We start from the raw sequence: 27,611 nt of genomic DNA, 5'->3' as shown, positions 1-27,611 counted from the left end.
AAATAAGTGGTTTATAGCTTTCATAGGATTCGAACTTACAACCTTGTTATTGCAAGTCATACAGTCTAACCCACTTGACCATGGTGACTGTTTCCTGACTTTCTTTGAGGGTTTGTTGAATTTGATTTGACTTTAATACATTTTTTGAATAAATTCTACTTTACCTGCATTATAGCACAGGATTTCGGCTACGAATAACCTTGCCACAGGTCACGTGCTTAGTTTTGGGGTCCAACATAGTCAAGTACATTTTCGGTGTAAAACAATAGCCTTTTGGATTTGAGTTTTAACAAACCAGGCGGTTTCCTCAGAGACTGGACCGGGAACATCAACAGCAACTAAACGACAAAATTGACTCATACTTGGTAAAAAAAAAAAAAAAGCATGAGTGGGTAGCGCAGTTCTAAGTTTTATGGATCTATAATTTTGCTACAATTCGAATTGTGATAACACCATTTACTTCAACAATCTAGAGGCATAATCTGTTGCTCTGAAAGATAGCATCACCACAATTTTATGTTAATTTATTCATTTTAAATCTATACTATAGTGATGCTTAAATCGCATGGGCGCCGCCGTTGTTTTCACGTCAAGTTGTGCCCGCGCCCTGGGCCAAATTTCGGAGCTGCTAAGCACAACAATTTGCTTAGCATGAAATTTGTTCCTTGATAAAAACAGGATTAACAACCAAATTTCCATTTGTTGCATGTTGCTCTTTACTGTGGTAGGAAAAAATGTGTGTTGTTGTATATAGAACGGTTGTGCAGCCCTTAATTGCAGGACATTGTGGACATGTGTCCGGAAAAGAGAGAGGGAGTCACAAATCTCTCTCAGGACAAACTGGCGATACCACCATCTAATAAGCACACAACGTCACAAACACAGATCACACAATTTCATAGAGCTGCTTAAAGAAGAAAATATTGCTGAACATTTTCTAGAAAAATGAGTAGGCTATACCAGTCACAAATTGTAAACTCTCTACACTGGCTGCCAATTGACAAAAGGATCAAGTTCAAAACACTACTCTACATCTACAAAGCTCTGAATGTCATGTCGCCTGTCTACCTGAAAGACTGCATTGCCACCCATGTACCATCTAAGGAAGGCCTGCGATCGAGCCGGGACGTTACTCGTCTTTCCTTCCCAAAGAGTAGCAGGCGGATAGGCAATGGATCATTCAGTGTTTTCGGGCCAACTCTCTGGAACACATTACCACATACCATAAGATTCTCTCAAACAGTTAGATTTATTCTAGTGTATTATATTTGCTATTGTTTGTGTGTAAAGCGCATTGATCAATTTTTTTGGGGAATTGCGCTAAATAATAGCTGGTTTTATTTATTATTATTTATATATGTGACAATTGGTATTTCAGCTGCTAACCTTATTCTTGTCAGAGTAATTTTGTTTTACTACTTTATGTGCTATGAAATTATGCCCAGGACAGAAGCAATGCTTTTACATCCGGGTCCAGGAGGCATATAATTATTGTTTACACCGCAGGTATGGGGTTTGTACTGCAAACTGTAAAGTTCTGTCTTGAGTAGGAGACTACGAGGCAATGGTTGAGTTAATCCACCAATGGGGGAGGTGTGGTGTGCAAAACGGCAATATAAAAACTTGATGGAATTCTTGATGAAATAATCATCCAAGAGGGAAGATGTGTACAACGGTGTTTTTATATTGATATTATGACGAAAAGGCTGATAATATAAGCAAGTACCTGCCTAAGGCCAAAAAAACCACCTTGGACACCTTGTGCCGGGACTCTGACCTGAGACGGGAGGAGCTGCGTACAGCACTATAGGATCAAACGTGTTTGGAGGGCCATCATCCGTAGTCCGCATCGAATGAATGATTGAATGAATGAATGCAATATTCACTTATTGTAGTCTGATCTCAAGACAGGAATTAGCGTTTCAAAACAAGACCCCTCGCTGCGTTGTAAAAAAAAAATAAATAAAATGCTTCCAGCGCACATACCAGCCTCGGGTTACATTTTGGGACCCACACAATCGGGAAAATCAAATCAATCCAATCTCCTTGGTGCCGGCCACAATGTACAGGATATTGAACTCATTTCGTCATCCAACCTGCGTTTCAACTTTGTGATATTTGCGTGGGAACATGATACGTTATCTTTATCACCGCTTGAGGGGGTATGGGCGAGAGCTTAAAGCTTCTCTATCATGTCTGTCATCGCATCTTGAAGGGTACCGTATATATCTACTGGCTACGGTGCTTGACGGGAACTAAAGATTGTTTGGGTTTCTCTTCCAGAAAGAGGAACATGTAGGAGGCAGATAAGAGGAGAGTAAGACCGAGGACACAATCCTTTTATGTATTATGTTTGTGTTTGTGAGAAAATAGAGAAGCTGAAAATTAAGAAACGAATAATTCAAAATATTGTATAGAAGCAGGAGACGTTCTAGATTTCCCTTGTCTGAGTTTAAGCTCCCAGCAATATCCCCCTGGGGTTAGAAGAGCCAAGACCCTGCTGGATTATGCTTCCAATAATTCCGTTTTGACTCCCCCAGTCATCAAAACCAAGTCGCACGGTTCCCGCTCTTTCCAATATGCAGCAGTTCAGTTATGGAAAAGTCTTCCAGAGGTTGTCAAACAGGCTGAGACGTCAGAACAATTCAAACCCGGTTAAAAACATAATTATTTGTTTACTTTGTACTATAATTGTTGATTTTATTCAACAGCGCATAGGGACTTCACGGTGATATGGGCTATATAAGAATGGTGTTTATTATTATTATAAATATGACCAATCGCTGTGAACATCTCAGCCCAATTTCACAAAGCTGTCTGACAAATACAATGTTTTTGATAGGCAAAATATGAGTTGGCACCCAGTCGCATCAAATGTAAAGTAATGTAATTTTGGCTGGTATGTGTGTGCCAACAGGCTTAATGAAACTTGGCCCTGGTATGTAGGCTTCCTCCTGATGTCAATTGGGCATCATCAGAAGGAGGGGGGCTCAGTGTTTTAATAGAAGGAGTAGGATAAGAAACTTTGCATGGCAGGAATACGATATGGACAAGTTTGCGGTAACAATACATGTTGTTATACCTCGGTAACAAACTGCGAAGTTTGATTGGTCGAGAACCAATTACGTGACGCGCAACAAAAACGCACGTTACATGGCTCGACGGGGGCCGGGTAACATGAAAAGTGATGTACACCGGTGTACATCACCTTGATCGTTCCCAGCGTTGGTCGATTTCCAGCGCTCTGTACGAAACAACCGCGGGTTCGAGGGAATTGTTTCTTGTTCGGACAATGAATACTCCGTCGTAATAATGTTTGAAGATGAACAGAACTTCGAGAAGAGGAACACCAATTAAACAAAGGGGAAATAGTACCATCGGCTTCGCCTCGGGTGCCATTTTCCCCCATCGGGTGTACAAAACGCCATGGACCCCGTCACAGCGTGCAACAATCGTATATTGTTATACCTCGGTAACAAACTGTTTGATTGGTCGAGAACCAATCATGTGACGCGCAACAAAAACGCATGTTACATGGCTCGACGGGGGCCGGGTAACATGAAAAGTGATGTTGCACTGGTGTACATCACCTTGATCGTTCCCAGTGTTGGTCGATTTCGCGCTGTGTACGAAACAACCGCGGGTACGGGTTCGAGGGAATTGTTTCTTGTTCGTCTGCTTATTAAACAATGACTAGTCCGTCGTAATAATGTTTGAAGATGGCAACAGAACTTCGAGAAGAGGAATAACAATTATACAAAGGTATAACAAAACAATTGTTGCACGTTGTGACTGGGGTCCGTGGGTTTTGTACACCCTCGAGGGAAAATGGCACCCTCGGCTTCGCCTCGGGTTCCATTTTCCCCCTCGAGTGTACAAAACGCCATGGACCCCGTCCCAGCGTGCAACAATTGTATAATGAATATCTCCGAATGAGTTGGGGTGGTTCTGAAAAAAACGTTGATTTCAACTCCAACATAGAAGGAGGTTGTGCACCATTTATTCATATGCCACACATAGTCCCCAGTTTCATGAAGCATCAGAGTTCAGAGTAGATAAAGCCTAGTGTTTTTTCCCATTTCTTTAAAGGCAGTGGACACTATTCGTAATTACTCAAACTAATTATTAGCATAAAACCTTACTTGGTAACGAGTAATAGGGAGAGGTTGGTAGTATAAAACATTGTGAGAAATGGTTCCCTCTGAAGTGATGTAGTTTCGAGAAAGAAGTAATTTTCCAGGAATTTGATTTCGATACCTCAGATTTAGAATTTGAGGTCTCTAAATCAAGCATCTGAAAGAACACAACTTCGTGTGACCATGGTGCGACAATGGTGTTTTTTCTTGCATTAATATCTCGCAACTTCGACGACCGATTGAGCTCAAATTTTCACAGGCTTGTTATTTTATGCATATGTTGAGATACGCCAAGTGAGAAGACTGGTCTTTGACAATTACCAATAGTGTGCAGTGTCTTTAAAGTCATTTATTTTGTATTAGTGTTCAGGAGTTTGATATCAGTCGCGGCAATTATCTGAAATAGGCTTTTACACTGATGTCATTTGAGAGCCTTCAAAAGAGGTTGGGTGTGTACATTCAATCAACTATACGAATTCCGAGTAGCTCAAAGTTACGCTTCTATGACTTTTGTCTTTAAAGGTCCGTCAAATATTATTGTGAACGTGCTCCTATAGATTGTGGTGTTGTTTTGTTTTTTGTTTTCCCCCTTGGATGTTTGTATTTCCCAAGCACTGTTTGTTTGTTTGAACGTAGCTGGCGGGTTAGGTTAGGTTATTTGTAGTATAACTAGCAGTTGTGTGTTTCAACATTCAACGTTCCTTAAAAATGCCGGTAGCCATCTTTGTTTTGAAATGTATTTAGATTGGGGAAGCAAAATATTAGTCAATATTGAGTTTCTTCAGGGAATAGTCACAGCAATTGGAATCATAAAGGACTCTGATTGTCTTTGTGTAGGAAGCAGTAGTTGTATGCAACCCAACGGACCTCGGTTTACCCACAAGCCTTTTATAGATTTACTCCAAAGGAAAGGGCGCGTAAACACCCCGTTGTCAGTCATTAGTGTACACAGTAATTGCATTTACACGAGCCTATAACAATATCTCTATAAAGAGTACTACTACTACTACTACTAATAATAATAACAGGTATTTAGAAGCGCTCCCCATAGAAAACTATATCACAGCGCTTACAAAAACTGAAAAATAAAAGCACAATTAAACAATTACAAAAACTTATCGAAAAAGCTACATACACAATGTTTGAAAAGCATGAGAAAAAGAGAAAAGCCTAAACAGGGAAGAGATGTGTTTTCAGAAGTTTTTAATCTACCGTTGCCCATCATACGAGCAGAGCTGTCTACGGCTACACTTTAGGGCGCCCTCTGTTGCAATGTAAAGATAATACTAGACGTCAGATAATACCTGGTCTGAACATCTGACGTCTTACTTCGAGGCTCGTGAATAACGCCAGAGACCGGCCTCAAAAAATTGCAAAACCGGCGTGTAGTGTGACCTCTGACATCGGTCATTTCACATAGAGATACGCTGTCAACTTCTATTCCGGACGTGACAGCAGTGACTATTTGGGCATCTATGTCACTGCACGTTTATCAAACGATGAGTGTATCCAATGAAATCAATGGATCCGACAGCGGGGATGCCCAGTCTAGATGATACCCTAGGGAAATCTGTTCTTCTAAGATTCTGTCCCCAAGATGGGAAAGAACGTGTGCATTCTGTAGGAGAATGATTCAAAAGAGGGCGCTATCAGAAGAAGGTGCAAACAGTTCGTGTGGGGGGGGGGGGGGTATCCTGCCACACCTACTTGCACCTTATCCTGTCTGTCTCACGTACATCAAACACATATTCAGCCAGGAACAAACGGTGTATGTGCCCAAGTAGTTGTAAAGGTGTTAAAGGTTGTATTGTTTTACAGAACAAAGGAATTGGAAAGGGATGTATCACAATTTTATTATGTCTTTACACACGCCAACTTGAGGGGTTCTTTTAACAAAACATTGCTTCCCAATAAGGTTGTCTTTGCTTTAATGGTACCCCACAAAGATGTTATTTTCTAGGGAATAATATAACATGAGGAGATACTCACATACCGGAACCTTAAAGGCAGTGGACACTATTGGAAATTGTAAAAGACTAGCCTCCACAGTTGATGTATCTCAACATATGCATAAAATAACAAACCTGTGGAAATTTGAGCTCAATCGGTCATCGAAGTTGCGAGATAATAATGAAAGAAAAACAAACCACCATTTCACACGAAGTTGTGTGCGTTTGGAAGGTTGATTTCGAGACATCAAGTTCTAAATCTGAGGTCTCGAATACAAACTCGTGGCAAATTACTTCTTTCCCGAAAACTAAGGCACTTCAGAGGGAACCGTTTCTCACAATGTTTTATATTATCAACCTCTCCCCATTATCAGTTAAGTACATTTATTTCAATGCTGTCATACAAAACAATAATACAATAGCGTACATTTATGTCAAAATTAAAACAAGCAATATAGTATGAGGTATGATTAGGTACACAATACTTCAAAAAAAAAATAAACAAGTAGTAATTTAAAGACAACATTTAGGTGTAAGGTTAAGCAAAATGCTTTTGTGCCCTAACCTATTGACAGACAAGCATGATACCAAGGAACACAAACAAAGACAAAGACAAGGGACAACATGGTCAGACGATAGGTGTAGGCCTACAAACAACACAAAGGCGAGTCATCATTAAATGGACTCGTAGTATTAAAGTCATGAATTATAGGGTTATAAGGAATATGCATTTGAGTAGCAGTTTTTGTAGTTTTTTCGAAAATACAGGTAGAGTGATTGCCGATTAAATTGTACATAAATTTGCCTAATATCAATGATGATAAAAATCAGAGAACAAAATAATGCAACAGTATAAAAAGAAAAAAAACAAACAAAAAACGACATCTCGCTTTCGTGAAGTAAGACGCCGACTACTATCCTCATTACCAAGTGAGGTTTTTATGCTATAATCATTTCCAGTAATTACCAATAGTGTCCACTGCCTTTAAGTGCGTGTGATATAAAAACTACAGATTGAATTATGAGAACGATACTCATTTACCAAACGATATTGCACTACTGTTTGTTCAACGTTGTGATCGTCCCCGGGGGAAATATTTCCAACTTCATAAGTCAATCCAATTCAATCCAATACAATATTGGTTTATTTTAATATTGTTTTGTTTATAAAAGAAAAGATGACTGGCAGTTAACAGCAGAGTTGCCATTGTAAACAGGAATTAATTACATAAGTATAAATTAAAACACGTGGGAGGGCGCTATTATCAAATCGCTTGGTGTGACATTTGAACTGTTCGTACCTTTGGCTAAAAGTATTAAGTTACAAAGGATATTTCTTTAAGTAAGTACCCGATAATAACTGTTTGTCTTTGTTCTAATCCTGTCTGTCCGTTTACTTTCTTGTTCCTGTTAATGTAATGTTTGTCTATCCCACATCTTACCTCAAGCCTGGGTTATAACATAATGTATGCAACCGTAGTTCATTCAGTTTTCTGCCTTGCTGCTTCTTTCAAATTAATAATTTGGATAAGTACTGTTAACATTTTTGTTCATAAAGTATGAGATTAAAAGTGACTTAGTATTCAAATTGAATTAAACTCAGCTCTTAATTTCTTCCTCCTCTGACCTCACCTTGCTTGGCCTCTTTAAAAGCTTTTTGATCGGCGGCTTACCGGCAGCTTCAACAAAAGATTCAGACTTCCTAGGCCAAGATAATTTCATCACACAATGTCCCAAGAGGTTTGTCCGCTACACCCCCCCCCCCCCAAAAAAAAACAAAAAAAACAATTAGAAGCTTTTTGCATTATATTGAGGCTGATATAACCTTCAATTCTTTATAGTGATTTATAAATATAATCTCACCAGTAATAATATCCAGTCGAAAGTGTTTCATGTTAAAACAATATGCATTGCGTTGGGCCTTGGCTTGCATTTATAAAAGCGCCGAAACGAGGGTAACATTTTAGAATACAATGGGCAGGTGTACAATTCTTTCTAAGTGGTTCAACTGGCCGGTTTTAACTGCAGCGTTTGATTATTTTTGTTTTAAAAGATGCCCCTGTTCAGCGCATTTCTCATGCATTTTATTTTTTATTTTTTTATAAATGATTATCTCACGTTTGTGTAAAAAATATACTTGTTTAGTAATTAAACGACAAAAATTGCTATAAAAACGTTGAAATTATCATAGTTTATAATGGTGATTTTTAACACAAAAACAGAAAAAAAATCAAAAGTGAGGACTAGGTGGAGGGTTTGGTGTATGGGCAACGATTTGGGGAAACTTACCATGCCCCCGTGCCCCTTTTAACACTTACGATTACGACACTGTTTTAAAACACGAATATCCCTCATCGAAATGAACGTAATATTCTTACGCGTCAATGAACACAACAACATGTATTTCGGCTTAAATGTTACAAAATACTATAGTGTGCAGTGTATGAACAGTTAACGTATCAAAAACCACTACCCATGTTTTAGCAAAGTATGCACTTGAACAGCTAATGTGGGTCAGGGTCTGTGTTTACGTCGACTTGACACTTTTACACAATTGGAAATTTCTCAATTTTCTCGTTATTTCCATCTGCAAATTAAACATCTCTATAGTTGTCACGGTACTTGAAAGGATTTCTTCTGTCAGTCTGGCGCCTTTCGCAATGACACCCATACAATAATTGGAGTAATTTGTTCAACTTGGGCAGACAAACACAAGGAATTAATCACTTATAGTGTTGCTTTGTCAGTTACTATAACCTTCCCATGAGTGTAGCACACATTATGTACATACAGCCCTTCACTGAATTCATCTGACATCACACTTCGAGGCTCGTGAATACCTAGGTCACTCCCGTCCATCTTCACCTTTCACCTAGATTAATATGCAGACAACCGCAAGGGCAGCTGACAACAAACGTCACTTCGGACCAATTAAAACACAGTAGAGAAAGCTTACGTCACTGCACGTTTATCAAATGAAATCACTGGTTCTGAAAAGCAAGTACTAGTTTTTATCCTTACGGATTAAATACACAAGGGACCAGTCTATTATTACAGAGTAGACTGACTTCATCTGACACAATTTGAGCTCGAAAATTACGCAAACAAAACCCTGCATTGATGAGCCTATACGTCTGGTTCCTTACGGATTCACCTTTGACCTCAGATTCATTTCACAAAGATCCGCAGTTAAACGCTACGTACATCTAAAACAAAACATTGCATGCATGTACATGTGCTTGTAATGGGGGAGGCAAATGGAAGTTTTATGACGAGGGCTTTGTCTTACAGGTGTTTGAACTAAAAGCCTTGATGATGGCGATGGTGTTGATGATGGGGGTGTTGGGGATGATAATGAAAAACCATTATTTGTTTTAATAATTTACCCTTCTACAAACCAATGACATACCCCTCTATATCAAGAAGACACACAGGATACTGTCACACCATACGAGCCAAAAGTCTATATAATGTTCAATAATTGGCTGGCGTCCCCTTTTTCTCTTCAAACACCCAGAGTGCGATGGCCGTGTTTAAACACCCCGGCCTGGAGCAAACATGGGCGGTTAGCCTAATAGGTTTAACGGTCGCAAAGAGGAAGCAAGCGCCAGAGTGCGTGATTTCTTGTCGTTGAGGATTCAAAAACAGATCGTAAAAATCAAATGTTACACATAAATAATTCTGCAATAAATCTCAGACGTTCAAATTTCATTCCTTTTTAAATTATTATTTTTTTCCCTCAAAATAGTAGATCGTTTCACAGGTATTTGTTTGAGGAAGCAAAATGATTTCGAGAGAACGAAACAGAATTTAGAAGGAACGATACAGTTTAATTGGTTGGCTTATACCTTTTCAATTTCTTTTACCTGCCCTTAAGGAATCCATGCCATTTCGTTTGTATTTTTTCTTTGAAACACTTTTTGCCTTTGTACAACTTGAACAAAAAAGGCAGGGCGGTAAAAATGCTCCCAAAACGGCACTTTTTACACGAACTTAGTTCTTCGTTTAACTGTGATTTATGGTAGCAAAGTGTTCCTAAACCGGCACATTTTTCTCACTTAACACCTCGTTTACATGATATTTATGACACCAAAAACGAGGAAAAGTAAAAATCTGGTTTTGGTTTAGCAACGACACACGCGTAGCTTTCACGGCAACGAGATAGTAGGATCGTGCGGAAAACATGGTCATCCAATGCAAATTGGAATAACGCTATTGATACTGCGCCTTCAAATTGGTAGACGCTACGGTTCGGGGAAAATGGAACAGTCCAAAAACACACGGAACCCAAAGGATACAACTGGCATTTCTATGGCAAACAGATATCTGAATATAAAGTGACACAAACCCCCAGATAACACAATGTGAGCCAAGCCTTTGAGAGATGTAGTCAAACTACATCGATAAAGCTTTAATATTGTACACTCTCGTTCCACTTGTATTTTTGTGTAAGCTTTCTGTATGGATTGTTGATTTACTGTGTAAGATGTTTAAGTTTTTGACATGGGATCGTCTACATCTTTGCTTGTCATCAATACTGCATCTGGTGTCTTGGGTATCCTCGGCAATGGTCTGGTGAGTCTGGTCATCATCTTCGAACGGTCTATGCACACAAACACCAACGCCTTGATCCTACACCAAGCAACCATAGACTTTCTGGGATCAGTCTTCATCCTCCTGCAAGCTTACATCCCTCAAGTCTTGCAACCACTCCCAGGAGGTGCACCAGGAGTACTCCTATGTTACTTCTGGAACTCTCGCTACTTCCAACTGACTTTCTTCGTTGCGTCAACCTACAGCCTCATAGCGGTGACTTTTGAAAGATACTTTGCAATCGTTCACCCGTTTCGCTATGAGCGATACTTCAATAACAGAAGAGCCATTGTGTTAACCATAGCTGGCTCCTGGTTCGTGGTTCTGAGTATACGATCTTACGTTTTCGTCCAGTGGTCTGTGGTGGATGGTGACACTTGCCACCAGAGTGGTATAGGTGCGTATGTTGGTGTCGTCATCTTCTTGATGCAGTATGCCATACCTCTGGCATTGATGTCTTACATGTACTTCAGAATTGCTTGGGAGTTATCAAAGAGCGCTAAGCGGGTGGTACCTACTGTGTCTGATCGAGACCCTCACAATCGTAACAGGGGAGGTGAGTCGCTGTTACGGGCAAGACGTAACACTTTTAAAGCTCTACTCATTGTGTTTTTCACATTCGTGATCTGTTGGTCTCTGAACCAGATCCTGTTTCTGAGACACAACGCAGGGCTGCAGAGAATAGACTTTTCTAGCAATGTATATATCATATCGGTTGGGTTAATAGCCACCAATGCCTGCATCAATCCATTCATTTATGCCATCAAGTACAAGAAGTTTAAGAGTGCGTTGCGTCGGTTGTTCTACCGTGTAACGCGGCAGGAGGACCGCATGAATTACTCGGACGACTACCCGAACACGGAGCGGACACCAAACACCCACTAGTCATTGAAACACTGAAAAGGAAACTTTCAAAAAGATCCAAGGCATTGCTCGACACAACAGAGGATCAACAGTCGAACATTCTACACTTCTGAAATGTTGAACTATTATATATAAGTTGTTTTACATGATTTGTGTAGAGCTGATCGTGTGTTCATGTTTTCAGAGATAAACCGTAGAGTAACGAACCTGTTGAAATAAATTCGGGCTTCATACGTTATGTGAGTCTGAAGAAATGAGTAAAAACCATGCATTTGTTGAGCATGTTAGTACACTGGCAATATTTCAGTAACTAAGCATATGCTTAATAACTGTTTTAACAACTGAAATATTGTGTTCCGAACAAAAAACCCCGTTTTCTCAATGGGGGTAGCAACCAGAAGAGGTGATCCTCCTGTTTTGGAGCACCCTAGAATGCTGCAATGGTCCAACAAATGACAAATGTATGATGCAAGTAAGTTAAAGCAAACCTCGTTAGCATTTTTTTGTAGAAAGAGAAAAACAATAGTAAATAATACTTAAAATATGAACTTAAGAAAGGTATATATTGTTATATAGGTTTCCCCCGCCAATTTCAGTCAACATTCATTCAAACTCACGCATTCCCGCCTTATCCACTCAAAGTAGGGTTTCATTTTAGCTATGAATGCATTCGATTTCGTTTTCGAGCACACATGTTGTTGTTTATTTCATTCAGATTCGTTTCAGTCATTCTATTTCTTAAAATTAACAGGCATTCATAAATACCCCAGACAGTTTCGCTATTCCTATTGGTGGAGAGCGCGTCACGTGGGTGTGTATAAAGCTTTGTTTATGACCAGTAAAAAGTGTTAATTCATGGGCGTGACACACGAGCTTGCACCTGTTGTTATTAGACAGTTTCTTCATTCCTATTGGTCGAGAGCAACGGCCAGGACAGTTGTGCCATATCACCTTATTTTACTTTTTGACCAAAAGTGTTGATGTTTTTTGACCGAAAAGGTATTTATGAATGGGAATCAAAGTGTGTTGAATCGGTTTTCAACTAGTGGTTTAAAGACACTGGACACTATTGGTAATTGTCAAAGACCAATCTTCTCACTTAGTGTATCACAACAAATGCATAAAATAACAAACCTGTGAAAAATTGAGCTTCATTGGTCGTCGGAGTTGCGAGATATTAATGAATGGAAAAAATGCACTTGTCACACGAAGTTGTGTGCTTTCAGATGCTTGATTTCGAGACCTCAAGTTCTAAACTTGAGGTCTCGAAATCAAATTCGTTGAGAACTAATTCTTTTTCGACAACTAGGTCACTTCAGAGGGAGCCGTTTCTCACAATGTTTTATACTATCAACCTCTCCATATTACTCGTTACCAAGTGCGGTTTTATGCTGATAAAATTGTTGAGTAATTACTGCCTTTAAACCCGCCTAGGCCTGGTTCTTGATAATTTACCTCGACTTCGTCTCGGTAAAATTATCAAGAACCAGGCCTCGTTGGGTTTAAACCACTATAGTTGAAAACCTCATCACCACACATTGATTCCCTTATTCAAGACCACACTTTCACCATTCTTATGTTACATTTTTATACTACATATTTAAACTTGATGAACACGAATGGCTCGATCAGCTCTTGCTGCCCTTTTTTTACGAAATTGAATGAGTCCTGTGGCGTAATGGCATTTAATGATCTTGTTTGACCAGTGAACGCTATATACACTCTGGAGCGTTCATTTAAATGAAATTAAAATAGGCCGGGTGTTAAAATTATTGATTTTTGTTAAAATGGTGGGGGTATATGTTCTTATTCAACGTTTTGGGTTATTATAAAATCACAAGTTACATGCCAGTGTAGTTTTATTAGATATTTGCATTATCGTCATACGCTATAATGAGTTTAGAAAGCTTTGGAATTAAGACAATTTTTTGAACGAACCGGCATTACATTTCAAACATGTAAGCCTAAATCAACCCTAATTTAAATAGTGTCCTAATAGCTACTAGCTACATTGAACAACAAAAATCTGCATTTCGTCGTGAGCGGTTCAGTGCCATCATTGATAATCTAGAACAAGAAACTTAGTCAGCGAAGTGGGAAGACCGGCCTTTGCAATTACTAATAGTGTCTAGTGCCTTTTACATCCATCCACAGATAAAAACTAGAAGACTTCAAAACATGCCTTCCCTTTTTAATAGCTCTACGATCTCACCATCTGATGTAACTTTATCTTGAGTAAATACGGACGAGCACGTGCGCGTAATTAAAGGTTACAAAACGATTCCGGTGAAGAGTGAAGATATTTTCAGCGAACATAACACCGGAAATAATGGGCGGTGAAAAGAACTCCGTGCCGGGTACAATATTCCCCCGACCACGGGAGATAAGAGGAAGGGGGCGAAGCGAGCGATACCTAACTGTAAGGCACGCTCAAGTTTAAATGATAAAATTTATAGAGCATGGGGGGCGTTATTTATTATTATTATTATTATTATTATTATTTTTTATTTTTTATTTTTTTATACAGAAGTTGAGCCAGAATTGAGTTAGAATTTTTGTTTTCAGTCGACGTCAATTGATGATCGGAGTATCAGTAAGAATGGTTGTACTGTAAGGTCATGCGCAATGTACATGGGTTGTTGTGTCTGTCGAGTGGCGATCCTAGAAAGCGCCCTCTTGTGTTTCACATATTTAGGAACAGCAAAAAACTAGGGGTGGTGATTACAGTGTACATTTTACCAACACACCATGCCGGTGTCCCAGGGATATTGGTCTGCCGGATATTTATTTTAAATGAGATTGGGTGGGATGATTCAATAGCGGGCCCTATTGGAAGATGGCAGATAGCAGACGAAGTGTACACAGTTTGAGGAGACAGCGAATCTCCGGGGCCAGAATCTTCTGTCACACCTGTGTTGTCGTATATAGACACCGGACAGAGTCAACTTAATTAAATCCCAGTCTCTGCAGTTTTAGACTAGTGTAATCTTATCACGTAATGTGCGTTTGACTGTTATCAGTTAGCAACTATAGCTAGTTATGCAACAATTTGTTAATAACACTACTATATACGTCTAAATCATTGTTAAATAAGGGACTTGAAGGACTTAAGTTAGACTTTAATACCACGGCCCATATTTCATAACGCTGCTGGTCGCACAAATTTGCTCAGCATAAAAATTTTCCCCTCATAGAAATATGAATGCTAATCAAAATGTCCATGTGATTTTCAGGCCAAGCAATAACAGCTGAGTAACAAGCAGTTTGCGAAAAATGAAATATGGTTGGCAATCCTGTTTTTATCAAGGGCGAAATTTAATGCTATGCAAATTTGTGTGCTTAGCAGCTCTATGAAACAGGGCCCAGATAAATCAAATTTTTTTCAGTTATATGCGCATGCTCAGAACTACGAACGCAGTAATTTACATGGTAAGTCTGCTTCCAGAGCAAACTCACATTTAGCCGTGTAATACTTGATCGATAAATCTTTGAAATGTTTGCGCAGCGTTTCTTAACCCGAATGGCATTCTTATATATTCAAAAAGGCCGAAAGGTGTAGTTATTGCCGTTTTGGGTATATCTTCGGGTTCAACAGGTATCTGGTGGTAAGCCTTGACTAGGTCAACTTTACTGAAAATCTTCTTGTCATGTAAGGTTGATGCAAAATCGTGAATGTGGGGAATCGGGTACCTATCAGGTGTTGTGGCATTATTCAAAGCACGATAGTCACCGCAAGGTCTCCAATCGCCATTTTTCTTAGGTACCATGTGCAAAGGTGAAGACCATGGGCTTTTTGAGGGACGGATTATTCCCAAGTCAAGCATGTGATTAAATTCTGCTTTGGCTATATGTAACTTGTCTGAGGACAATCGTCGGGGACGTGCATTCACTGGTGGGCCCGTGGTGGTAATATGGTGCGTGACATTGTGTTTAACGGGATGTTCTTGAAAATTCGGCCGAGTTACATCTGAATATTCTCTAAGTAAAAGAGGTACACCAATGCTATCTGGTATGGCAAAAACAGGGCTGGGTGAAACTATTGATGCTCTGCAGCCTGAAACGTTAATTCAGTCAATGTATCAATAAGTTTACGATATTTAACATCTACTGCTAAAGAAAAATGTTTTAGGAAATCTGCACCGAGTATTGGTATAGGTACAGATGCGATGATAAAAATCCATTTGTAAGCTCGTCTTAAGCCTATGTCTAAAGTCATTGACCTTTCTCCGTAAGTTGATATTGGAGTCTTATTAACTGCCTGCAATGTATAAGGGCTATTATTCTGTTTATCCCTACTGCTAGGTGGTAAAACACTCACTTCGGCACCAGTGTCGATCAAAAATTTAGTACCAGTGAACTTGTCGGTAACGTAAAATAGACGACTTTTGGATTGGCCAGACAAATTTGTCGTCCCTAAATGCTGGCGTTCTAGTTTTCCTGGTAAGGTAGTCTACTTGAGTTTGAATCAGGATATGAGCATGGTTTGACACATTTGGTTGCTTTGTCTCCAAACCGCTAATGGTACCAACATTCTGAACCTGCCCGTGGCACGTCTCTAGACTGCCGGGATGGACTTCGGTACTTGTTATTCCCTGAGCGATCTCTACTACGACTATTCCTACTCTCTTGGCTACCTGTAACTAGGCCTTGCATTAATGTCGTTAAAGATGGACTATAACGGTACTCCTACATTAAAATCACTATTAGAACTTGTTTATGTTGTGTTCAGCTATCAATTCATTGTTGTGGTCATGTTTTTCTCCAAATAATTTTGCTACAATTTGACCGAAAAAATTTGACCTCGATTCTTCGATTTTGAAATTTCCCGCTCTGTACTGGTTCCCGGCTATTAAACCAACACTGAAATCCAAGCGGATTTGTAAACCAGCGGACGTCATGAACGCGGTCAAAAAATGGTGATGTCATACCCATGAAGCAACGAGAGTAAACAAAGATTACGCCATGTTACTCCGTGTGTTGTGTATGTATGGTGGCTTTAAAGGGACATCGCAAATATATATTTACGCCAATATTGACGCCAATATTTGCGACTTTTACCCCAAGTTGCAAATATTGACGCCAATATTAACGCCAATATTCACGAAAGGTGGTAATTTGAGACTGACTGCTGCCAATGGCGCCTTTACTTCAAGTGGTTCATCCATAGCTCTTAGAGTTTCAAAACGACTTAGATCAACAATTAATTAATTACGGATGTGGAGAACGGATTGACGATCCAGGGCAAACACTTTATACATTGCTAAGTGCCATTGTTTCTTTAACTTTGAATCGCCATGAAGGCCATCGTACAGGTGTTCAAAGTGGTTTCGTACAACGTGTGTGGTTTTTCCACGCCGTTGCCGTCTAGAACTCTTTCTTGTATATAACTATGCCAACATAAGGTTTTAAAATGTATTCCTTGTTTTCCGACCTGGTTGTGATATATGATTAGACTATTGATGTTATCGATGTTTGTATCCAGTTGGTGCTGATATATGTATAGGTCGTTTTCAGAGAGAATAGGAATGCTGAGTTTTCTGCTGTTCTGAAATTTAGCGAATGATGTAGTTGGAATTGTGGTAAATAAAACAATGGTATTTGGTCGGGCCGATAAAATTGCCTCTGTAAATTTGAGTAGTTCGGAAAATAAACTGTCGGCTGTGTGCTGTGAGGGCTTTAACACTCTTTTTTCGTGCAGACTATCATATACAAATGCTGTCAAGTCGTTAACTCCGGCGGCCAATCTAATTATAGTTTGATCAGCAGTATTGTAACTTTGGAGTTTACGTATGGCTGGACCGACAAGGTTATAAATTTTAGCACCGCGAATTGTAATTAAATCAACGGTGAATGCATAATCTGGTAACTTAGGGTACTTAATAAAATTATGTGCTCTGGAATCAGCCAAAAATAAACATCGAATCATCACCGATTATAAATGAGAAGTAATTCTTTCAAAGACTACAGTTAAATAAATTTAGTTATCACGTCGGGATCACCAGTTATAGGATATTTATTTACAATAATATACACTTACCCTATTTCTGAGTCTGGGCAGAATTAAGCTTCATTTGGCGGCGCTGGTCAGCTTTGACTTCATTCAAATTATTTAAGATCTCCCAAATACAATTACTAGCTACTATTTATATTTAATTATCAAGAGATATTACTTTATACATTAATGGTGTCCTCCAGCTGAAAGGTTGCTGTATAGGAGTAGTGTACTACCAATTCAGTTTCCAGTCAGCCTTTGGACAACCACAATAAATGAACCTTAACAAATACTACGACTACATGTATATAAGCTAGAGAGATACAACCTTTCTGTACCAAAATCTGGAGAAGAGTTAGGGCGACCAATTGTCTGCATTCACTTTTATATGGCTAAGGAACAAGATTAGGGCCTGCTCAATGAGCGTACACAAAGGAACTTACAATAGCCTTTTATACTACACTGGGGGTTTTGGAGCTCATTGTTCACCATTAACAGCTGACATTCCCAGATGGTCACATACAATAGGGGAATAATAATAATAATAAGAAATGCTTATATAGCGCAATTCAGTACTGCAAGTACTCTCAATGCGCTTTACAAAACAAATAAACAAATTAATTTATACAAGAGAAAGCAACAATTTAACTAAACAATACAATATTACAAAAAAGATTTAGTGAATAAGTGAGTTTTGAGATGGGATTTGAAGAGATCCGGGTTTATCTGGGAACGGAGAGTAGCAGGAAGAGAGTTCCAAAGTGTAGGTGCGCTGAAAGCAAAGGTTCTTTTACCGTACGTTTTTGTTCTGTATGGTAAAAGTCTCTGAGTGCAAGCACTAAAAGCTAACACATGCTTGGCAGCTGTTAATGGAATTCACTACAAGATCATGTGTAAGCGCCAAGCATAACTATCAGTCAATGAGTCCATGTGTTAGCGCCAAACACATCTATCAGCCAATGAGTCCGTGTGTAAGCGCCAAGCACAGCTATCAGTTCATGTGTAAGCTCCAAGCACAACTATTAACATTGAGTCCGTGTGTTAAGCCAATCACAACTATCAGCCAATGAGTCCGTGTGTTATGCCAAGCACAACTATCAGCCAATGAGTTTGGTTTTTGTGTGCATTTGTCCAGGGCTTCTGTCCCAGTCTCCCATCATTGACTGTGACCACAGTGTACCTGTCTGGCTTTTGCTTACTCCAACATGGTCCGGTTAACAATACTTACGACCCCATCTCTATCGCTCGAGTTTGATGAAAACATGTTTAATTTTGGAGACTCTTGCAGTAAATTACTAGAATCGGTGTTCAAAATTCAAAAGATAACCGAAGTCTAGCTATTTTACGTAGAATCGTCTTTTTCTTTAAAGGAACACATTACCTTGGATGGTCTGTAGCCGTTTGTGGTTGGAAAGATGTTGTAAAAGTAGAATACAATGATCCACACCAATGTGCCCTGAAATTGCACGGTTTTCCTTTTAACTTTGCGAACTGACACGGTCGGCCATTTATGGGAGTCAAAAATTTGACTCACAAAAATGGCCGACTGTGTATTTTACGGTTTTCCTTTTACTTCGTCGACTATGTCATTGAAGTAAAAGGAAAACCGTGAAATTTCGAGGCATGTTTGTGTGGATCATTGTATTCTATTTTTACAACATCTTTCTACCCATATGCATTTTTAACAAACGGTTACAAACGCTTTTCAAAGACCAAGTCGACCGATCCAAGGCAACGTGTTCCTTTAATGTTGTCTTGCAAACTATCGGTGTGTTTCACTTGAGTGCGCTCGCGTTCATCATGAGTGTTTTCCCGACAAGCATGACCGATAGAGACCCCGTGTTTTATACAACACGGCATTTTCTCATCGTTTTGCTTGCAAATTACTGATTATTTTCGAACACGATACCAATGAAAGCAATTCCGAAGGGAAATGTTTATGATCTGGGATAAAAATACAACTACAAGTCTGCAAAACAGAATCAGTTTTTCTACGACGTGTATGAGATGCTGTATCCGTTGCTAACGTGTGTGCAAAATACGATAGTCGCGGATACGCGTCACGTGAACACACAAAGTGTCGACGTATCGGTATCTGTATGTGTATCCGTAGATTTGCGAAACCTCTCTAATAAATAGGCCTCTCGTTACGGCTATCGGTAATTTTTATGGCGATTATCTGTTAGAGATGAACACATGAGCTGTTAAGGTTTTTACTTGTTCAAAGATCGTACTGATTGGTGTTGCTAAAGTCATTAGCGTTTGACATTGCCATGGCAATAAAAGACAATTACATTGGGCCTAAAGCTAAACTGTGTTAACTCTACGTTTCGGCTTTTAGCCGTTGTACAGCAATGAATTAAGTCAATAAGAAGGGTATATTACCGTTGATCGAAAGATGAATGCAGTGAACTGGAACAATGCGTACCCAGTTTATTGTTATAGAGTATCGCTGTGGCTTAAAAATAGTCACTGGATTGCTATTAAAGGTAGCAACTGGATTACTTAAAGGTAGCCACTGGATTGCTTAAAAGGTAGCCACTGGATTGCTGAAAGGTAGCCACTGGATTGCTGAAAGGTAGCCACTGGATTGCTGAAAGGTAGCCACTGGATTGCTGAAAGGTAGCTACTTAATTGCTATAGGGTAGCTACTGGATTGCTAAAAGGTAGCCACTGGATTGCTTAAAAGGTAGCCACTGCTTTGCTAATAAAACGTAGCCACTTGATTGCTGAAAGGTAGCCACTGCATCACTTAAAGGTAGCCACTGGATTGCTGAAAGGTAGCCACTGGATTGCTTATTAAAATGAAGCCACTGCATCACTAAAAGGTAGCCACTGGATTGCTTAAAAGGTAGCCACTGGATTGCTTAAAAGGTAGCCACTGGATTGCTAAAAGGTAGCCACTGGACTGCAGAAAGGTAGCCACTGTATTGCTAAATGGTAGCCACTGGATTGGAAAAATTTCGCCATTCTTGATTGGTTTACAGATTGGTACATATACTTACCACACCCACCTCATACCTCATCGTAACCGGTTGAATGTAATGTAACTAGCAGACTAGTCATGGATACCATACGGGGAGGTTGGTGCGTTTTACCCGTACTCTTGCTAGCGATATCATCGTTCATGACAATCTCATCCCGTCATACGTCTGTAGCTCCATGGTGTGTTATGATTGATTATGTATTATTGGGTTTTGAAGACGCAATCAATCAGACTAAGACGCAGAAATTATGTCACAATGCCTGCAAAGACTCGGGTTGGTGTGAATCTTCAAACTACGAGATGGCATCAGGTCAGTGTCAGCTCCTTAACGCTTCTCACCATGATGAGTCTAGAAGCTTGGTGCCAAGTAAGGGCTGGATTTACTCCTTCACCTGTATCAAGGTAAGCTATTAACCCTTTTTTTGATAATTGTGTTTGCAATTATTTGTCCTAAATGAGCTTGCAAGTTGGTGCTGAACGGAAACTCCTTCGGTCAAACAGCTCCTGTTTACCATACTTTTAGTACCAAGAACAAGTCACATCACTTTTGCTGATAGAGCCTTCTCGGTGTATGGACCCAAAATCTGGAATAAACTTCCCAATCACATCATAGACACCTTCAACACGTTCAAGGCACTTCTGAACACCCTGTATTTCAGGAGGCCTACCATCAACACACTTTTAATTTCTTCTGTGCCTCAGCGCCTTTAAGCAAACCTTTCCAATTATTTATTTATTTATTCATGATTGATTGATTATTGCCCCTTGAAACCATCTTTGATTAGCAGGACTACTGTAAATAAAATAAGCAATTATGCTATTATTATTAAATGCTGTATCAACCCTTTTTCTTTTGAGCAGCAATAGAAATACGTTCATGCCCGCTTTCCCGATTTATTTGTATACTGGTAACCTAGGTTACCACACGAAGCATGGCTGGGCTGGGTCACCATTTTTTTTTGTCAATGTAGTAATATTCCTTAATGTTCAAAAGTATCAATAAAGATACAATGAATTCATATGCAACAGTTTGTGACGAATAAAGTGTCTACTTGTTGAAAAAGCATTTACTAAAAAGAGATCTTTTGCAATTTTTGTTATGTTAATCACAGGCATTTTACTCGGGTGGGATTCGAACCCACGACCCTTGCAATTCTAGAGCAGTGTCTTACCAACTAGACCACCTAGATTGCCCGGTAGCTAGAGGCAGTTCGAATCCTATGTTTAGCAGCGGGTACTGCAAACGATTTAAATAGATGTTAAATTTGCATCGGGATAAAGAATATTAATTTTTTGGTTTTTACCCATATACACCGATGTGTGTAGCACTGTATACTCAGTACTTTCCCCGAGTCCTGTGAAAAAATCACAGGCATTTTACTCGGGTGGGATTCGAACCCACGACCCTTTTTTTTTTTTTTTTTTTTTTTTTAACATTTCTTATAAAACACATAAGAATTGGTCACGTGATATATTGTATATAAAAACTAATTTTGAGCACTTTATTTCACTGCTATATAATTGGCGGACTTTTGCGAGCAATGGCTCAAATGAAAGCTTCTCACTTTCTCGACCCCAATCAAAAACCCCAAAGTGTTATAAAAGAAGCCAACCCAAATCAAGCCTAGCCAACCAGCCCCCAGCCAACCCCCTTAAAACAAAAAGGGAATAAAACTCACAACAAAAAAACAAACCAAAAATACACTTCTGTGAAATAAAATAACAGGCATATTATACGAAGACAATCATTCTTGTATTCTAACTACGACATTCAAATATTGTGACCCATTTAGTTCATCTTGAATGCAGTTTCTTAGGTGAAGCCCGGTAAAGGCCGAGATCGGCAAACGAATGATTATTAAGGTCCTTAAAGGCAGTGGACACTATTGGTAATTTCTGAAAATAAATATTATCATAAAACCTTTCTTGATTAAAAGTAATGGGGAGAGGTTGATAGTATAAAACATTGTGAGAAACGGCTCCCTCTGAAGTGGCATAGTTTTTGAGAAAGATGTAATTTTCCACGAATTTGATTTCGAGACCTTAAGTTTAGAACTTGAGGTCTCGAAATCAACCATCTAAACGCACACAACTTCGTGTGAGAAGGGTTATTTTTCTTTCATTATTATCTCGCAACTTCGATGACCGATTGAGCTCAAATTTTCACAGGTTTGTTGTTTTATGCATATGTTGAGATACACCAACTGTGAAGGCTAGTCTTTGACAATAAACAATAGTGTCGACTGCCTTTAAAGGCAAATATTAAACCTTTCCAAAAACGAGTTTTTGAGATATCACAGAAAATCCGGAGCTTACATTCCAACGCAAGAAAGCACTCCCTTAGAGTAATTCACATTATGAGATGTATCTACCAACAAGGTACTCAAGGCGCTTAGTATACCTACTTTCCCAATAAGTATACCTACTTTCCCAATAAGTATACCTACTTTCCCAATAAGTATACCTACTTTCCCAATAAGTATACCTACTTTCCCAATAAGTATACCTACTTTCCCAATAAGTATACCTACCATCCCAATAAGACCTACGTTCCCAATAAGTATACGTACTTTCCCAATAAGTATACCTACTTTCCCAATAAGTATACCTACTTTCCCAATAAGTATACCTACTTTCCCAATAAGTATACCTACTTTCCCAATAAAGTTGGTCTTCAGCTTATTTATAGCAGCTGTTTCTATGGAAATTAAACAATAAGGATGTGACATTTGCTGCATGGTAACATTTGTGGCTGTAACTTACGTCCTTGTATTACGTCATAAGAAATTAATTATTTGACCCGAGATTAATCATTCCAAACGTGCTTATACAATCATTGTAGGTGCTTGACAATACGCTAAGTAGGTATGTTTTAAGTATAAATACAAAGGATGGATGGGTTTCGATGTCGTTTTTTTTCTTTTTAAAGTGATCAGGATCTAAATAAAGTGTATACAATTATTTTCATAGCACGCAATGAACTGTTCCATTGTGCGTCACATATTGTAAAGAGTCGAAGCAATAATTTATGTTGACGAGCGGTGATATTATTTTTCTATTGAAATGTCCAATTACAGAGCAGCACAGTTTTTTTCGAGCGCTTCTAACAATAGAATCGGATTACATCCGGCCACCGGTTTCTCGTATGGAGCTGGTTACACTGCATTGTTTTGTTATTACACAATTTTTGGGTAATTGTTCAAGGACTCTTTACAGTGCTGTTATAAAATAATATTCCCTAGAAAAATTAATATCAACCCAGTATTTGCCATTGTTCGTCCAATAGACCGATTGCTTGAGCTCCCTTTGTGTCCCTTTACTAATAATGTAACTTTTCCATCCTTGCGAGCGCCGAGTACGGTCAGTTAATAACAACACATAGGGCCTACTCTTGTTTAACTGTGAAACCCAATTATAAAGGACCTTTCAAGGTTTACAAGGTGATTCAACGTAAACAACCAACCATACCAGAATCAACGAGCAACCATTATATTTTGTCGATACTCGCCAGTAATTGTTTAGTACAAAATCGGGATGAATGACTTTACATCTTCCATACCAAGAACGCAACAATAGGAGACTTTCCAACACTAGGTGGCAGCAGACATACCGGGTAAATTTCCATTGTTTACGTAGTTCTGAACATGCGCATAATTCTGAGAACAATGGATTTACCCGGTAAGTCTGCTGCCCTCTATCGTCCCAGAAAGTCTCCCATTGTTATCACTGTTTTGCTGTGGACACAAGTGTCAAGAACAGGATTCTAACCCACAATAATATGACAACTTCACAATACGGGTTTGAGCTTAGTGCACGGCACCACTCTGCCATGACACTGAACTTACGTTCTTATCTCTTTTAAAATAATGGGAATCATAACAGTATTTTAACGGCAACCTATCTATAATGTTATTATTCTTTTCTTTAAATGATTAACAGCCTACAAGTCCTGCTGGACAAGAAAATCCAGACTACCCGTGTTTGGACATGACAAGCAATAATCAAGGTAAAGGGATTGATGCATGTGTTAACTGATTTAGTATCAATAGGCCTTAGGTTCATTTTGCTCTGGTTGATAATAGAGCAATCTATTCAATTCACATGAAGCAATACTTACAGAAACGTAAACAAATTAATAAAAAAACATCCGTTTTCAAATCATTTTCTCGAGGATAAATATTTACAGTTAAAAGAAGTGTTCACATTGATGTGCTCCTCTTTGGAAATGCAGTATTGGCAATTAGCCAATTAATTTGTTTATCTCATGTTAACAATGTTACACAATTTAATTTTGTTAATTTGTAATAATGTTTTTTTTTCTTGTAAAGCGCTTCGAGGCTTTTAGTGTGAAGCGCTATATAAAAACTGTGTATTATTACTATTATTATTATTATGAATTTCCTCTGTAGCGTCTCTTTTTTGATTGCTTCGGCACAACAAAGAAGTTGAAATAAGGAAGGGGTTGGTAGATGATAAAGGCCTGTATGACCACAAGAGGCTGGAAACACGACGGTAAAACTCAATATTGGGAAGAGGGAGACAATATAGTTCATTAGTGAACGAGGAGACTATTCTTTCAGTCTCTTTTGTGTTTACATTTATCAAAGCAGCCATTTCACTCTATACTCCTTTCGTCACAGTCTCCGGGCGGTTCTATTTACGTCTCCGGGTAGCCGTTAGTCAAGGCGCACGCAGCACCCCCACATGTCAAGCACGCCGAGCGAGCGGCGGTCTTTTTTCGTGCGTGATATCTGGGCAGCTCTACGTCCGTCTCCGGGCGGCTCTACGTCTGTTGTAACAGGCACATCCATCACAAGCCTCGGCTTTAGGATGATGCCTTAATGTGCAAATGTGGAAATAAATGTTCTCTTGATTGATTGAATGGTTTAGGAAAGACAATGAAGACGTTGGAATGGGTTATTGAAATATAAATATCGAAGTGGCAAGTATGATTTGGGAATGTTGATTATAACACTTTAGCCTAAGGGAACAAAATGTGTTATACATCCTGTAGGAAAGTTTGAAGGAAGAATGTACCAGCGAGTAAATGGGCATTTTGTGAAGTACTGTATGAGAATTTCTAATCATCAAAACTTGCGGTTTGAAGTTGTAATCAATTTTCGTCCTTCTATATTTCAAATAGCTGAGCTCAAGCTTTCTCCATATAGTATCAACAGAAGATACAAATAAAAACACTGTGTTTAAAAATAATATAGAAAAAGAGTTTGCCTGATTTAAAGAATTGGTTTGTTTCCTTTTAAGGATAAACATGCGATGTTTCCAAAACTATTTGAAAATACTGACATTTCCAGGATTCATGTCGTTAAGTTGTCCCTTTACATCAATACTTCCATGTTGACTATGACACTGAAATGTTGGCTATGGGTCATTTGGTTTAATCTCAAATTTTGTCATTTAGTCTTTAATTTGAGGTTGTGGTTTAACATCGAAAGTACGATTTACATTTCAGACTACCCCATCTTCTTAACACCGGAGGACTATCCCAGTGCCGACTTGACACAGGCCAAAGAGCGCTGTGCACAGTGTGATATGCAACTGTGTTCATTGGCTCAGTTGAAAGCTGCCTACGATGTCGGTTACCGTAATGATGAATGGGGCCTGTACGACACCCCAGGACGAGACGTAAAAGTGATGCCGTGTGCTGGCTGGTTCAATGCAGGGGAGTGCTACTACACCGAAGAAGGTTATTTGAAAAGCTCAATCCCAAATACACCAAGAGTCGGAGTTGCTGATTCGGTTTACTGCTGTGATGCATGAAAGCCTCTCTATAGCAGGAGACGCATATATGAAGCTCGTATTCTCCTCGTATCACGTGTCACCCCTGTATTCTTGTCCTTGTGCGATCCATTTACCCTACTCTTACGTGTTCTATAATAGCAAAAATAAACAAAATAGTTATATTGGTAAGCATGTTCGCTCAAAAAACGATTTTAGATAAATACAAATTGGTTTAACGAACTCCGATGACAGCTTGGCTCTTGAGGTTTTTTTTAGAGTAAGTTTGTACATTATTGAAATTCTCTTGTAATTCCCAATTGGTCTGTTTGACAACAAAGGGAGTTCTTATCTTTGAGAAATTAGAATTTTTCAAAGAACCATGATGAGGCGTTCAGTTATTGCATAAATTGTATATTAACTACAACTTGATTAAGTCGGTGTAAGCTATTAATTATTGCTTTCATAGTTACATTACTGCTTAAAATAGTAGTCTATTTTTTTGTTCTGAAGATTTAAATTTTTCGGTGTGTTTGTGTGCTGTTGTGTGAGGTGTATGTTTAGTACTGATATTTGACATTATAGCTTGCGTATAGAAGCCCTAGCATTTTAAAAGTAACAATGTCTTATTTAAAAGTTAATTAGTTACGAACTATAAATTGGTAAAATACAGATATCCAAATTGTTATTACGGATATTGTACCTTTATTACTGATTCATAAATAACTTTAGACAATTTCGCTATTCCTACTGGTGGAGAGCGGGTGTTTAAACGGTTGATAGCAACAGCTGGAGCTGTTTCTAACCGGTTGTTTAAAAAAATGTAACACACGTATGTGTCCATGGAGGAAGGCAGAGCTCAAGGACGTCGGAAAACGGATATTTTTTACAGATTTTCTTACTTTATCACGCCTTCTAACAAAAAAACATATACATATGAATGGGAATAAAAGAGTAGTGACCCGTTCTTCTTAAAGGCAGTGGACACTTTTGGTAATTACTCAAAATAATTATTAGCATAAAACCTTGATTACGAGTAATGGGGAGAGGTTGATGGTATAAAACATTGTGAGAAACGGCTCCCTCTGAAGTGCCATAGTTTTCGAGAAAGAAGTCATTTTCCACGAATTTGATTTCGAGACCTCAGATTTAGAACTTGAGGTCTCGAAATCAACCATCTAAACGCACACAACTTCGTGTGACAAGGGTGTTTTTTCTTTCATTATTATCTTGCAAGTTCGATGACCGATTGAGCTCAAATTTTCACAGGTTTGTTATTTTATGCATATGTTGAGATACACCAACTGTAAAGGCTGGTCTTGACAATTACCAATAGTGTCATCTGCCTTTAAAGG

General features: G+C 38.9%; 2 protein-coding genes across 2 annotated transcripts; both read left to right on the top strand.

Moving 5' to 3' along the window:
* The first annotated feature begins 10,588 nt into the window (after nt 1-10,588).
* Nucleotides 10,589-11,563, top strand: LOC117294053 (allatostatin-A receptor-like). Its single transcript, XM_033776565.1, has one exon. It carries the CDS (start codon nt 10,589-10,591, stop codon nt 11,561-11,563), a length of 975 nt encoding a protein of 324 aa, XP_033632456.1.
* Nucleotides 11,564-20,598: 9,035 nt separating this feature from the next.
* LOC117293914 lies at nt 20,599-27,160 on the top strand. The gene is made up of 3 exons (XM_033776398.1): nt 20,599-20,922; nt 24,460-24,526; nt 25,991-27,160. The coding sequence occupies exons 1-3, from the start codon at nt 20,599-20,601 to the stop codon at nt 26,296-26,298; spliced, it is 699 nt and encodes a 232-aa protein (XP_033632289.1). The 3' UTR covers nt 26,299-27,160.
* The last annotated feature ends 451 nt before the right edge of the window (nt 27,161-27,611 follow it).

This window comes from Asterias rubens, chromosome 8 (genome assembly GCF_902459465.1).
Source record: "Asterias rubens chromosome 8, eAstRub1.3, whole genome shotgun sequence".
In the NCBI taxonomy this organism is placed as follows: Eukaryota; Metazoa; Echinodermata; class Asteroidea; order Forcipulatida; family Asteriidae; genus Asterias; species Asterias rubens.
Note: the sequence above shows the minus strand (reverse complement) of the source record. Positions and strands in the feature narration are given on the sequence as shown.